Raw genomic sequence first — 15,075 nt, 5'->3', positions numbered from 1 at the left:
GAGGCGAGTGAGTGATGGATGAGTTCAATAACGCTGATAAAATGATTAGTCTTTCATTTGAAGGTGATTAGCTTTGATTTGGTAGAGATGCTTACGAGCAACAAAGATACTAAAAAAAACACTTACCAGGGGCGATTCGCAGCCTTTTCAACTTGATAACTAAGATATGAGACTCAGATTAGAATAATAAAATCTAAACTCATTTTAAACACCAAGCAGTTTATATAAGCTAATGGGTAACATGAAGTTTTACAGAGCCGGATTTTTAACTACATATCTGCATGGATTTATTTAAATTTTCTCCAGAAGCAGTTCCAGCAGCCTCCAGGCCACAGATGAGTTTACAGATTAAACATGACCTTAATGGCGCTACCACCACGAGCGCTAGTTTCAAAGGCTTCTTCAACCTCCTCCTGTGTGAACCCAAACCTATGGGTTATCAGGGGCTTCACATCAATCTTACCACTCCTTAAGAATTCAAGACATAGTGGCCATGTGTTCTTATACCGGAAGACACCGATGACATCAACCTCCCTGAAAGAAAGGGCCAAAATAGATAAATATCCTTTTTTATTTATACCATGTAATATACATAAATATATACACACACACAGAGAGAAAAGAACTTTTGGATTTTGCATTTACTTGGGCACCTATCCAACAATCTTTAGAAATTAGTTTTTATCTCACGTTTGACAGTAACCAAACTATTAGAACCTTAGTTCCAACTTGTTCGCTATGTTATACACTTTTCAGTTCAGTATTTGTCTGAAACAATTCCATATTATCTATGTATATGACATCTTTCTATTACCTTCCCGTCGTGTTGCTTGGATTAATGATCTGTAATCCCCATATTATTATGGCCTAAATTATCCCAGATTATCTATAATTATTCCCGTCTTGCTTATTTTTCTTTCATGCTGATATATTTGATCTCTGCGCAACCTTATGTTCCTGAATTCTAATTCCATTTCGCTAACTTGTTCACATGACAAAAAACTAAAATATCAGAGCACAGCAACGTAGAAGCAATTACCTCGCTGCAGCTGGTGTAAGAGGGACAGTCATCTCATTATGGCCCATTCCCACAAGGCAAACTTTACCACCCGGTCTAGTGGCACTCAGTGCTGTTGACATGGTCTTGTTAAAGCCTGCACAATCAAAGGTAACATCCACTCCAGTTCCCATGGCTTTATGGATCAGCACCGCTTCCTCGGAAACATCCTGTACATTTCAAATCTTAAGGCATTAAAATAGGCATTAGGATGAGGAGAATGCAACTCAATTTCAATTGGTTCAGGTTACCTTTAAACCAGAACTAACCCAATTGTTTCCCTGGTATTAGACCAAAGTTAATTGATTGTAAACCATCTAGGTGGGTCTGGTTCTTATAAGGTAGATATTTATAAACCAATTTTACACGAAGATTATCACAAACCTCACCAAGTAATTGTAGTATTTGTATCAAATTTCAAGTCAGTTTCCACAACAATAGAGAGAAATTTTAAAGTTGAATCAAGAACACTCCCAATTGCGCTTATAGATGCAACTTTATAAAAACAGAGTGGTTGATTGGCATGAGAAAGGTTATGCCATAACACATGATAATTAAGTGGCTGAGAAATGTAATTTAAACAATAAGCAACAGGCTTTCTTTTCTTTTTTTCAAAATGTGTGGAGGAAACCTGAATATTTGTTGAAACTTTAACAATCTCATCAGCACCGAGATCCTTGGCAACAGATAAACGATAGTCATCCACATCCACAATGACAATTCTGGGTGCTCCAAAAGCACGAGCGGCTAGCATTGTGACAAGCCCTATAGGCCCTGCTCCCATCACTAGCACATTTGTTTCTGGACCAACATTCGCCCGCCTACAAGCATGAACACCAACACTTAGGGGCTCACACATTGCCCCTTCTTCCAAGCTCACATTTTCTGGTAATTTAAAACATAGATCTGCAGGATGCACTACCTGTTAATAAGAAATAAGGTATTTTTAGCTCTGTCTCTAACTGTCCAGAATTTCACACCTCACTCATCCATTTTTCAGTAAATGTAACTAATGGCCCATATGAGACAGGTTATGCTGAAATTGTAGATCGCCTAAAATGTAGATGTGTAGCTATGGTGATTGCAAATTTCAGTAAGCAAAACGAAATATTTTTAGCAAGTCACCGAAAAAATTGACATCAGCATACACACTATGAGATGCACAAATACAGAGTGATTAAAATCTAAGTCATAGAAGCAAGATCGCCAAAGAAATATACATTTGCTAACCTGATTGGCTAGGGATCCGTGTACCGGTGGAGTGGCGAAGAACTTCATGTCGGGGCATAAATTGTATCGACCTTCTTTGCAAAGATTGCATCGCCAGCAACTGATCCCTGGTTCCAGTGCCACACGGTCTCCAGGTAAAAGATGCTTAACTTCACTTCCAACCTCCTCGATGATGCCTGCACATTCATGGCCAATCACCATCGGCTCCTTCACTACAAAATCTGCACATCTCAAGGTCTGAAAGGGGACATGACATGGGAAACTTGTGAGACATCAGAAAATATCAAAAAACGAAAAACTCATCCATTACTAATTCTTTTAATCCTGCACAACTGGTCAAATTACAAAATATGAACACCTGAACACCGATGAATGAAAACTGAAATGCATAAACAGTTGATGAGATGTGAAGGGGATGCACCTTGAGGTAATGAACATCACTTCCACAGATACCGACAGCTTTCATCGCTACTCTAACATCGTGAGGTCCTTGAACAAAAAGAAAGGACGAATTAGGAAAAAAAATCGAGCAAAAGGGGATTACACATAGACTAGAACAAATAGAATCAATAACCAAAAACGAAGATCAACAACATAGTGACAGAAAAAAGAATATTCTGGGGATGAAAAGAAGAGAGAAGGAAGGAGGTACCAAGAGGAGGGAGCTTGAAAGGCTGAATCTTGAGGGTATTGACACCAAGAAGCCAAGCAGCCATATTCTCCTGCTGTCCATCTTTAGTTTCGCCGTGAGACATCCCTCCTTTACCCATTTTTGCTAATCTCTATGGACACACACACACACACACACACACAGAGACAGAGACCGTAAAGCTCTCCTCCACTTACTGTCAACAAGGTCCAAGCCTATGACGTGAGAAGAGAAAGACGTGGAGGAACATGTATATTTTTCTTTCTTTTTACTTTTGTGCGTGAAATTTATCGTTAAGGATGGAAAAAAGTTTAAAGTAAAAATAAAATAAAATAAAATCTTGAGGGTGAAGATGGGATATGAGGAGGACAGATGATAGAAGTGCGTCTGCTTTAATATATTCTGTGCTGTTACAGTGCCAAATCCAATTTGGCATCCATGTCCATGTCCATGTCCATATCTGTATCATTTCCATTCCATCGCGATCGGCTTTCGCCTATAATTAAGCGTACGATCAAACTTAAAAAATATTTTAATAAATTTTTATTTGTTAATAGTAATTAATAGTAAAAAAGTATTTCACTTTTTTTTTTAATTATATTAATTTAATGAAATATTCAAAATATATAACGAAAATGGTCATACGAGAACTGAGACCGGCAACTGAGGACTGAGGAGCAAAGGAGTTTTCAATGAGGATCGACTCCGTTCAATTTTAGTGATATAGAATCTCACCTCAAATAGAGAAAGATGTCAAGTGGTGGTGATATTATGGCAGGCAAAGAAAGAGAAGAAGAAGAGAACATGGCTGCTTGGCTGCTTGGAATCAAGAACCTTAAGATTCAGCCTTATCACCTTCCTTCTCTTGGTAAGGCCTTCACTTCGTTTCAGGTTAAGAACTCACGCTCAGGTGATCACAGCTGGTTTAGATAAATCCCAATTTGCATCGATGCTGCTAAATAAACTGGGTATTCTCTCTAGGAATGAACTTATAAAAACCCTTAACCGATCATGTCCTTAGCTATGTGATAAAAAAGGTGGGTCTTCGTCTGATTGACAAAATAAAATTCTACCATGCATGGATTTTAATTTAATTCTCTCAGATATGATTACCTCGTTTTATTATCACTTGCTTTTGGTCTCAACCTGTGATGATAGGTCCCTATGATGTTAAAGTTCGGATAAAGGCTCTTGGTATCTGTGGAAGTGATGTTCATCACTTCAAGGTGAAATTCTGCCTGTTGCTTTGCTTTACCTTCTTTAGAGTTACTTATTAATCTATTGATGGATATATGTATAAGATGGTTTTTAATACATAATCTCAAGGGAGTTGTTCTGATTTCTTGCGTCTTGCTGTGATGATATCTTCATTGCTAGACAATGAGATGCGCAAATTTTATTGTCAAAAAGCCAATGGTCTTAGGACATGAATGTGCTGGGGTCATAGAGGAAGTTGGGAGTGAAGTGAACACTCTAGCAGTGGGAGACCATGTAGCATTGGAACCTGGAATCAGTTGCCGGCGATGCAATCTCTGCAAAGATGGTCGCTATAATCTATGTCCTGAAATGAAGTTCTTTGGATCTCCACCAACTAATGGTGCTCTTGCCAATAAGGTGAGCATAGGTTGAAATAAACTAGAGGTTTAAGCAATTCATATACAGTCTTTACAGAAAGCTGAAATATGGTCAGTCCAAGTTATTAATATATAATGCTGGCCAAATTATATATAATTATGATAAATTTTCACTTAGTACAGTACTGTTATCAATTCCTTCCCAAACCTGGATTTGCTATTGCACTTGATGCGTTGAGAATTTTTGGAATGTCAGAATGATAGCCCAAGTGGTCTCGTTCTTGCATTTCCAGGTTCGATTGACTTCTCTATCTCTATGGTCATTACTTAGTTAACTGTGTTAGTTTGCTATGAATATTTGAATTTCACAATCAGCTGTCCTAGTTTGTTAAGGACTTCTGAACTGCACAATTATTTGCTGGTTCGGATTTCAGGAAAATGTACTTCCACTCAGGTTCATATTGCCACAAACAGATAAGAGATAAAGGCAGTAGGCAGGTGCTAAAGACCATAAATTTTGCTTTATTGTTCAAACCAGGTAGTGCATCCTGCAAATCTCTGTTTCAAACTACCTGAAAATGTGACTCTGGAAGAAGGGGCAATGTGTGAACCCCTCAGTGTTGGAGTCCATGCTTGTCGCCGTGCAAAAATTGGTCCAGATACAAACGTCTTGATCATGGGAGCAGGACCAATTGGCCTCATCACCTTGTTGACTGCTCGTGCATTTGGTGCTCCTAGAGTTATTATTGTTGATGTTGATGATCAACGTTTATCCATTGCAAAGAATCTTGGTGCAGATGAGATCCTTCAAGTCTCAACAAATATTGAGGTTACTTTTTTCTTTTTCAGTATGGTTTTCATTCTTGAAACATCCAAGGACTAAAGAAGTAATAATATGGAGGACGTTCTATTGTTTCTATTTATAGTTTAAAGCAGCAATATTCTTTTTTTTTATAATTTGCCAGCGATTTTGCAGGATGTCGGTGAAGAAGCAATGAAGATACAAAGTGCTATGGGCTCAGGAATTGATGTGAGTTTTGACTGTGTTGGGTATGCCAAAACCATGTCTACAGCTCTGAATGCCACACGTTCAGGTGGCAAAGTTTGCCTTATTGGATTAGCCTTGAGTGAGATGACTGTCCCTCTTACTCCAGCTGCTGCAAGGTAATTGAATTTTTATGCTTGAAAATTTTACTCTTTGTTTTGGTTGCATCAAACTGACCAAGGAAGCATCTAATTTTGATTTGAAATGCCACCAGAATGACGTCCCTTATTTCTGTTTATCTCTTAGGCTTCCTTTCATACCCTTGAAAAAGGGATCCCAAAATGATTAGTAGTTTATCCTTAGTGCTGAAAACTTAAGCTAATTAACCTTGTAACTATGGCCAACCAAGTTCTTATTTACACTTTTGATGCTCAATAAATGTTTCTTTTCTCCTCCCTCGGATCTTGAGTTCATATGGGTGGTAAAAATGGGTGTTGTGATTGCAGGGAGGTTGATATTGTTGGCATATTTCGATATAGAAACACATGGCCACTATGCATTGAACTTTTGAGGACTGGTAAGATTGATGTTAAGCCCTTGATAACTCACAGGTTTAGCTTCTCACAAGTGGAGGTAGAAAAAGCATTTGAAACTAGTGCAGGTGGCGGCAATGCTATTAAGGTCATGTTTAACCTTTAAGTGTTAAAAGAGTTCACATTTAAGCAGATGTTGCTAGACTGATTCTAAGCTTTCTTCCTTTTCTGTGATTCATCAGAGGAAGCTGATGTATGTATGTATCAAAATAAGTGAATGAAATAAGATGTATCATGTCGGGAAATTTTTCTATTTTAGATGCAAGTAAAAGTTATTGCATAATAATAACATGCAGGAATACACAACCAGAAGCCCACGCATTACTCTGCCACTGAAATTGCAGTAGAACAATAAAAGATCTAGAGCAAGCAGTAACCACGTTTTGAGTGGATATGGAGGAGCTTTAAGTGTATGTATACAGAAATTTGAAGAATTAAAGGTCCTGCTGCTAAAAACATTGCGGAGATTGATTCCAAACCTAGGGATAGATCTGCAATCTCGCCACAGGTTCTCCAATGAACTCATAAGTATTTTGTAAATTTTCTTGAACCCCCAGAATTGACAACAAAAAATGGCAAAATTTGCATTCCAATTTTATAGGATTCGATAATGTGTACCAACAGTTAATAAAATGTCAAACAAGAAGGCTACTTTTGGTGTAGTTAGAATATTTTTCATTGTAGACCCATAAGATTAGGTACACGAATTACAGAAAATTTTCTGCTACGTTTGAGCTTTCTCAACTGATTAATGCCCTAGTGACTCATTGACCAATTGAAAACTTGAACATTTGCCTTGTGGTTGAAAGCTCCAAACTATTGCCACCGGAACTGTTAATGGCCCTTAGATAACTGCCTTGAACCATCAATTGCTTCTTTGTCAGATTTATTTGTGTTCAAATAATAGTCAGAGAACTTCAGAAACAATCTGATAATTAACATCTGTGAACTTTTGTTTCCTGCAATGTCCCTGGTAGTCCTAGATTTCATATTCACCAAAGAAAAGTGAACTCATAAATCTATTTTGCAGGTTTAACTTACAAGGGGACTGGCTCTGAACATAACCTACCAGCTAACTGCAAATTACACTTAGTATCACCATGTATTACAGAGCAACATGCCTCCAAAAATCACATCATTAACAGAACATAATTTTTCACTTTTAGAGCTGGACTGAGCACCCATTGAAATTCCACTCAAGGAATTCAATATCATTCCTTCAGCAAGATTAATTGAAATTTCAACATAGCATCTTTTGGATCAAAACCACAACGAAGTCATCTTTGGACCAATAAAAGGTAAGATTCAACTCAATTTCCTATGCCGCTGCTCACTCTGATCCAAATTTACCATCAATGTCCATGCACTAATTGAAACAATGACAGAAATGTCGTAATTTGCAATATAGTGCTCGCTTGATCTCTTTTACCCTCCGTTAAAGATTCTACAAGGAATATTTCTAACAATTATTTGTTTACCTCAATGGAACTCCAACCTGAAGGTTTTTGTGCATCTCCTTCTGCCATTAATTGTCTGATTTTGGTAGCATCATCCCATCTATCAGAACCGGCATAAGTATTTGACAAGAGAACATAGTTCACACTGTTAGAAGGATCCAGTTCGAGAAGCTTGTTCGTAGCAATCTCAGCTAGGACCACATTTCCATGAAGCTTACATGCGCTTAACAAAATCCTCCAAACTACAACATCTGGAACTAATGGCATTGCTTTTATGAACTCATAGGCCCTGTCTAGGTAGCCAGAGCGGCTCAAGAGATCCACAATACACCCATAATGTTTCATATGTGGTGTCAATCCATAAACTTTGTTCATACTTTCAAAATATTTTAATCCTTCATCAACCATTCCAGCATGAGTACAAGCTAGTAATATCCCCATGAAACTTCCATGAGTTGGCTGAACACCATCTCTCAACATCAGTGAGAATATCTCAAATGCCTGATTGACAAAACCGTTAACAGCAAGGCCTGAGATGGCTGATGTCCACGAGACACTGTCCTTATTTTTCATCTCGTGAAACACCTCCAATGCTTTTTCAACAGCCCCACATTTGCAATACATATCTATTAACGCATTCCCCACATAAATATCTGCTCTTATATCATATCTATAGATATATTCATGAACTGCCAGTCCCACATCAAGAGAACCCAATTGAGCACAAGCAGAAAGCACACTAGCTATCGTTATCTCATCTAGTTTCACATTAGCTTTCATCATATGTTGAAAAAGCTTCAATGCATCAGATGATTGATTAGCTTGAACATAACCTGTGATCATAGAAGTCCACGAAATTACATTCCTAGCAGGCATCTCATCGAAAAGTTTCCTAGCCGCAACTAGATCCCCGACTTTTGCATATCCTGTAATCATTGCATTCCAAGAGACGGCGTTTCTTTCTTGCATCCCATCGAAAACTCTCCGCGCCAAATTCACTAAACCACGCCGACCATACATATGTATCAATGTGTTCCCTAAATAAACATCAATATCCACATGGTTATCGTCAATGTACTTGGCCATAGAATCTGCAATATCAAAGTGACTCAAATAGCTACAAGCTAATATAACTTTTACCATTGTAACAGCATCAGCTTTCACATTTGCTTCTTGCATTGAATTAAACAAACTCAAAACCTCCTTAAATCTATTGCATTGACTATAACTACAGATCAAAGAGTTCCAAGAAACCAAGTCTCTGTCCTTCATTTGATCAAACACCTGCTGTGCCAATTCTAAATCGCCAAAGGTCCCATACATTCGAATCAAAGCATTTGATACAAAAAGGTACGATTCAAACCCAAGTTTCAAAGCATGAACATGAAATATCTGACCATTAGAAACGTCATTAACACGAGAACAAGCCTTGAACAAGAAGATAAACGTCAAATTATCACCAACAATTCCATGATGATATATTAGATTATAATACATATCAATTGCTTCATTTGGTCGTCCACTTTCTGATAAACCACGGATCAAGTAGTTATAAATCAATAGGGTAGGTTTCTTAATTTGACTAAAAACAAGAAGGGCTTTATGGAGATGTAAGGAAGATAAAGCGTAAGATCTTATAACGACTGAAATTGAAAAAGGGTCTTCGTGGAGGTGGGTTCTAATGAGACGTGCATGTAACTGTTTGATAGAGTGAATAGAAACTGGATTCTCGATTACTCGCTCAGGTATTTTGGTTGCCGATGAGGTGGTGAAGAGGCGAGAAATGGTTCGCGCGAGCTTCATGAGTACAGCAGCTGTTGCTCAGCCGCGAAATTTGAATGACAAATTAATACCAAGGAAGCGGGGACAGGCATGACGGGGCCGTCATGGGCGGGATGATTAAGAAAGCCAGGCTAGGTTGTAGAAATGGGCCTATGAAATCCTTCGGCTCACATTAATGGGCAGTGATGCCCAATCAGTAATCATGTGCGCTCGCGCCTACAAAGTTTCACTTGTTTCTCTCCACTGCAGGGGGAATTCAAGTTATATATATATATGATGTCTAAAATTCAATAATGGATCATATTCAGGTTTATTTTTGTAAGTTTATTTATTTTTCTAGTTTTCTTTTATTTTTTTTTCTCTTTCTGTTTTTTTCATGTATAATTACTGTTTTACACTTATATTTTTTCGTCATTCTGCATTTTTATTTTTTTATTATATTCACGTTGACCGTATGTACGAAGGTACTGTATCATTTTCTTTCGTCATGCGGCTATTTAATACTATTCAGTGCCACTTGAAAATGATTCCGAGTGTCATAGGATTTGCCGTTCCACGTGAGCTAACAGATATTTGGTGTTAGAGCCTTCACGAACAGATTTCCGTCCAGTCCGGCTTATCTGGATAGACTCCGGATGGGCATTGAGCTGCGCCTTAAACCCTAATTGAACTTAAACACATTCTTTTTAGTATGGGCTTTATCAAGGTCCGGACTTCTGGAGCTCGGCTGTCATCAAATGTTCCTTTGTCTGCTCATTAATTATTCTATAATTTATGAGAAGGTAAATTTCGAGATTCCAATTATCATAGCATGGCTCTAGGAGAGTTTTATAAAAAACGTTCTTTCTTTGCCTTTTTCCGCTTCAAACTTGTACTCTTGCTTTTGCTCATTGCTCTGCCTCTTGCTCTGCTTCTGCTATCTTGCTCTTTCTCTTCTCTTTAATATCTAATTTTTCAATTTGAGGTATGTCTTGCTCCTTTCATAACTTCTATTAGGATTCCTGAAGTGATCGGTTTGGTCTCTTCTGTTACTCGTTCTTTTTCTCACTATTTTTTTTGCAACTTCTCTGATACCACAATCTGCAAAATTAGGGCTCCTTTGCCTAATGAACAGATAGTTCTTCCTAACCCATCGCTGAGAGGCTTAGTAGATGCTCAGCAAGAGCGTAATTTAGTCTTTTTCATAAAGCAATATGAGTTCGGTCTTACTTTTCTGTTTGCCCTCTTTTTCATCGAGGTCTTCCATCACTTTAAAAGTGACCCCTTGAATGTTATCTCCTAACTCCATCTTGTTTATGTGTTGTTTCAAGTCTATTTGCTTATGTTGGGATTTTGCCCATTCCCTCGAGTTGTTCTACACCTTCTTCTATTTGGTTAGATCTAACGCAGGTTTTATTATTTTGGCACCCGAACTGGATTGTTAATATTCACGGGGTATAAGGATTCCATAAAGGGTTTGGGTAGAATAGTTTGTTGTCATCGAATTGAAGGAGAGCTCGGAAATCAACTGGGACATCAACCTCTTCTGGGGGGGATTCCTTAGGGTTGTAATGACTTCCCTAAATTAATCCTAGTAGACCAAATTTGCCCTCCGACTGACCTCTGTGAAGAAGAAATGTAACATCAAGAAATGTATATTCATGTCTAATCTACAGGACTACCAAGAAGCTGATATTTTTTTATTTTTTTCCTTTTTATGTTCTTCTTTTGTTATTTCGAGCTCTAACTGAACTGATATTTTTTTTTCAGCTTCCAACATATCAATGGATACCATCAAGCTCCCCAAGAACTTCACTTTGTCTAGGAAGAGCATGAAGGAGACTATAGCGCCTCTTTCAAGGCCAACAAGTCTGTCATTGATGTGATGTAGGGGGTTTTCCATACTGCAGCTTTCGCATCGTCAGCTCGTCGCTCTACTCCTACTCCCACACCTTCTCTAGCATTAGTGCTAGGTTGGGGGATTCTCGTTCAGTAGCCTCTAGAATGTTTGTTCTACCCAAGGCGCTAACCTCTTCTAAAGTTCCACCCGCTTCAAAGGAGGTCTCCAATGAACCCATCGTGGTTAGCGAGTTGACTGACAGTGGCTCGGAGGAAGGTACCAAGTTTGCTCCCTTAGATGTCCCTCCTATTAAAACTGTAAGTGCCATTACTGTCGAGGGCAGGACTGCTAAACACGCTAAAACTTTAGAATTCTCAGGAATGTTCCTTTCTTGTCTCGTTAATAAAGGAAAAAAAGTGTGGAAAATTTGTTTTCTACTTCCGAACAATGAGCTACTGAACGCGGCCAAAATATCTGCTAAGCTAATAGACATTGCGGTTGAAATGAAATTTAAAATTTAGAATCAGTCAAAATTTGTAGTTGATAGATTTGGAATATTATCAAATTGTTTTTTTTGTTTTAAAGAACTTGGGAAAATATTCAATCAGCAGAAACTGCAAGTCCATATCAGTTTGTTAATTTCATATATAAAATTTTCTACCAGGCTGATCATTGTGTTAAGAGATTCTTTGAACTTGAACACCATCATTATAAAAGTTTGATTCTCCTTTCCCCTTAAACCTCGTAATTTTGATATAAAAAATAACTTAATATACTAAATATTTTACGGGCATAAATTATAAAAAATAACAATTAATATATGTAATTTTATTCATACTTCATAGAAAATTTATGTTTAATTACTTGAATCCGTCATCTTCATAGTATAAGTAAAAATAAATAAAATCAAATATAACCTTTTTTTTATTAAGCCAGTCTAAAATAATTTAAAAATAACTTGATCTATTTATAATTTTAAAAAACTCCACCTTTGCACTAAAATTACACTTATATTTAGGATATGTGGACAAGCACTGTCACTATAAAATTCTATTTATAATTTAATTTATAAATGAATCATAATTTTTTTTTTAATTTTTTATAAATTTTATTTATAGTTTTTTAAATAAAAAAATTATTTATATTATAAAAAAAATTCACTATCCGTGATATAAACGGATTTGATATTAGTAATTTGTTGACAAGACAATTTTGAATATGTGGTATTAAGAGCATTGATTCTAATTTTTTTTTCTTTCTTTTTAGTATCTTTTTATGAGTTGGGTTGCGAGAATGATGGGGAATAAAGTTATGCAGCACTCACTTGCAGTAGTTGTAGGCATTGAAAATATGGTACAAAACTTTATAATAGAATGGTAATTGGAAGAATACCCACCAACCAATTGACAATCAGTGATGCTTCAATATGCAACTCTATGTTGGCCATCCATTAATCCCAATAGAATGTGCTTTAAGATATTATCATTAATTAAATTGAATAATGATGGATGCCTATCTACTCATAATTTTTTCTTTTTTACTCATTATAAATTGACAAGTTCCAGTTTTTTCCCCCTAATCAATACTCAGTTTTATAATTCCTTGAGATAAAAGTTAACTAATTCGCCATACCATCCGACTTATTCAAAATTTCAATCATATATTGGCACCATTCCAAATTTAAAATATATTTTCATATATTCATTTATAGATTATTTTAAGTTTTTTCATTGAATCATTTTGGATATAATATTAGATATCATAATAAGCAAAGGTAATTAATGCCCAGTTTTTTTTTTTTTTTTTAAGTCCCCATCAATTGTAGTGGATAGACATTTCTAAAAATTTTTGCATAGAATGATTTGGTTACTAGATACAAGCCGAACATTTTATTTTTGATGAAAACAAAAGTTTTAACTTTTCATTATTGTTTGCTCTTTACGACGAAATTTTTATCTTTTAATGACTGCATTCTTATGGACTGTTTGCAAGTGGTTTAATATTTTCAGTCTTCACATTTAGATATTTCTGAACTGTGTTTGATTTTAAATGATTTTAAATGTTTGTTAGATATTTCTGTTAGATGGGTTCGTCGTCATACCACTCTAGCTGCTCATATTTTGATTTTAGAGAATTTATTAGATATGATCGCCTCTGTATTTGAAATGATATCTTTGTTTATTTGATAAAATTTTATTAATATAATTAATAGTATTACTTTTAAAAAATATATATATAATTAAGGTGATATCGACTTTACTTAATGTAGAGATAAGAAGTCTTGCCACACTTTTTGTTTGCAGTTGAAGTTTCAAAGATAGATTATGATATGTGAATGGTGAGATAAGTGATGGGAATTCAAAATTGGAAGCTTTTCATTTTGTGCTAGTCGATGGAAAATGATGTTCTCTGGCTAATTGAGTTGAATTCTTAATAACTTATGACTTGGTCAGCTGCTCCTTTAATCCAATTCTAATGTTTATAATGCCAAACAAAGATACCTGATTCAGACTTCAGAAGTCTCCATACCATTTTATACTTTATGTGGAATTTACATTTAGACAGTACTTTCATTAAGAAAAGAATTAATTAGGGTAGGCAACACCTTGGGTTGAGAGATTGGCTCCATAGGTCATTATCTGTGTTATTTATTAATTAAGTTTGATGGAGGAGACTAAGCCAAAACATTATAATGGAATTTTTATACATGGTTGTGCTACATATATAACGTATATGTGTCATTCAAATTCTGTACTCACATTCATATATTGTATTGTAATTGAAACGAATTGTAGCTTAAGCCTAAAGAATAATTACATTAAGTAACTTCCAGATTACATCTTATGAAAATACACAATTTTTTTTTCTATTAACTTTAGCTATATGTTCATTTTCATGATATAATTACACGAACACGTGAAGACAAGACTAACGTATGATCCCATGATTCCCCAAGAAACTGTTACATAATTACATCACATAAAAGGAAGTTGTTCAAAATTGATATACTCAAAAGTTAGACCATGATAATCGTTGACCCCTTTAGTTAATGGCTGCTTTAATAACCCAGAAGTTGCCCACCAAACGTAGCCAATCTCTTGGTGGTCATATGCTTAGATGCAGACGTACATATATTGATAATATATAATAAACAGAACCAGTTTGTCTAAAAAAATCTAGATTTGTATGTAGATTAACGTGCTTGGTGGACTAATATATATGGACAATTTCCACATGTCGAAATTTTACTTCACAAAATGATAAATTATTTTCAGTTCATTATTCCCAAAAACTATAATCTAGAACCTAATCTTTATAAAATTTAATAATTATATATGGACCAAAATAATCAAGTCCTTTTCGATAATTTGATGACCAGGAAGGGAGGTGACCCATGTGTAACATTTCAACCATTTTAGCCAAATCACACGTACCCCGGTCGTTGAACCCAACTTCCTCCCATCGCAAACGTCCAAAGACTTGCTCATACACATTACATACCCATCTATAAATAGATATATATCTACACTTCTTCCATATTCTTTCTGCTCTTTCTATCTAAAGTTCTCTAAACCCATATATTCACAGATATGGCTTCGATTTCCAGAAAGAAAATCACGATAATCTCAACAGCAATAGCCGATTCAGCGTCGTGGTTCTGCGCCGTAGTCCTGTTAGGCCTAATATTATTGGCGTCTATAAGGGAGAGTTCTTCAACGGCTGAACCTGTCAAAGGGAACCTGCTTCTTGACCGACCTTGCGATGAAATATACGTCGTTGGAGAAGGGGAGACCTTGCACACCATCAGCGATAAGTGCGGTGACCCGTTTATCGTGGAGCAGAACCCGCATATCCATGACCCGGATGATGTTTTCCCTGGTCTTGTCATCAAGATCACTCCTTCCATGCCGAGGAAGCTGTTGAGGTAG

General features: G+C 36.3%; 4 protein-coding genes across 5 annotated transcripts; 2 read left to right on the top strand and 2 right to left on the bottom strand.

Annotated features, from left to right (window-relative positions):
- Positions 1–178: 178 nt before the first annotated feature.
- LOC110618254 (sorbitol dehydrogenase) lies at positions 179–3,345 on the bottom strand. The gene is made up of 6 exons (XM_021761390.2): positions 2,940–3,345; positions 2,709–2,776; positions 2,288–2,524; positions 1,689–1,979; positions 1,040–1,227; positions 179–534 (listed from the first exon to the last, which is right to left on the bottom strand). Exons 1-6 carry the CDS (start codon positions 3,055–3,057, stop codon positions 342–344), a joined length of 1,095 nt encoding a protein of 364 aa, XP_021617082.1. The 5' UTR covers positions 3,058–3,345; the 3' UTR covers positions 179–341.
- A 224-nt stretch (positions 3,346–3,569) lies between these two features.
- Positions 3,570–6,341, top strand: LOC110618293 (L-idonate 5-dehydrogenase). Of its 2 annotated transcripts, none has more exons than XM_021761446.2 (6): positions 3,570–3,804; positions 4,095–4,162; positions 4,314–4,550; positions 5,049–5,339; positions 5,487–5,674; positions 6,002–6,341. In XM_021761446.2, exons 1-6 carry the CDS (start codon positions 3,687–3,689, stop codon positions 6,192–6,194), a joined length of 1,095 nt encoding a protein of 364 aa, XP_021617138.1. In that variant the 5' UTR covers positions 3,570–3,686; the 3' UTR covers positions 6,195–6,341. The 2 variants fall into 2 exon arrangements, with proteins under 2 accessions (XP_021617138.1, XP_021617139.1); XM_021761447.2 differs by having other exon boundaries at positions 3,661–3,973.
- Positions 6,342–7,008: 667 nt separating this feature from the next.
- Positions 7,009–9,402, bottom strand: LOC110618292 (pentatricopeptide repeat-containing protein At2g22410, mitochondrial). Its single transcript, XM_021761445.2, has one exon. The coding sequence runs from the start codon at positions 9,346–9,348 to the stop codon at positions 7,555–7,557; it is 1,794 nt and encodes a 597-aa protein (XP_021617137.1). The 5' UTR covers positions 9,349–9,402; the 3' UTR covers positions 7,009–7,554.
- Positions 9,403–14,195: 4,793 nt separating this feature from the next.
- On the top strand, positions 14,196–15,075 carry LOC110617959. The gene is made up of 2 exons (XM_021760953.1): positions 14,196–14,271; positions 14,735–15,075. The coding sequence occupies exons 1-2, from the start codon at positions 14,196–14,198 to the stop codon at positions 15,073–15,075; spliced, it is 417 nt and encodes a 138-aa protein (XP_021616645.1).

Source organism: Manihot esculenta, chromosome 6 (assembly GCF_001659605.2).
Source record: "Manihot esculenta cultivar AM560-2 chromosome 6, M.esculenta_v8, whole genome shotgun sequence".
Classification (NCBI taxonomy): Eukaryota; Viridiplantae; Streptophyta; class Magnoliopsida; order Malpighiales; family Euphorbiaceae; genus Manihot; species Manihot esculenta.
The sequence above is the reverse complement of the archived record's forward strand: the minus strand, read 5'-3'. Positions and strand labels throughout refer to the sequence as shown.

Bases quoted from the DNA above. Each gene is read 5' to 3' on its own strand.
- LOC110618254 (XM_021761390.2), bottom strand. From the start codon at position 3,057: ATGGGTAAAGGAGGGATGTCTCACGGCGAAACTAAAGATGGACAGCAG. The intron at 2,525-2,708 runs GTGCATCCCCTT...GTCCCCTTTCAG, and splicing joins GTGATGTTCATTACCTCAAG to ACCTTGAGATGTGCAGATTT. The intron at 535-1,039 runs GTAATTGCTTCT...CCTTTCTTTCAG, and splicing joins CTTACACCAGCTGCAGCGAG to GGAGGTTGATGTCATCGGTG.
- LOC110618293 (XM_021761446.2), top strand. From the start codon at position 3,687: ATGTCAAGTGGTGGTGATATTATGGCAGGCAAAGAAAGAGAAGAAGAA. The intron at 4,551-5,048 runs GTGAGCATAGGT...TGTTCAAACCAG, and splicing joins ATGGTGCTCTTGCCAATAAG to GTAGTGCATCCTGCAAATCT. The intron at 5,675-6,001 runs GTAATTGAATTT...TTGTGATTGCAG, and splicing joins CTTACTCCAGCTGCTGCAAG to GGAGGTTGATATTGTTGGCA.
- LOC110618292 (XM_021761445.2), bottom strand. From the start codon at position 9,348: ATGAAGCTCGCGCGAACCATTTCTCGCCTCTTCACCACCTCATCGGCA.
- LOC110617959 (XM_021760953.1), top strand. From the start codon at position 14,196: ATGGCTGCTTTAATAACCCAGAAGTTGCCCACCAAACGTAGCCAATCT. The intron at 14,272-14,734 runs GTACATATATTG...ATATATTCACAG, and splicing joins TCATATGCTTAGATGCAGAC to ATATGGCTTCGATTTCCAGA.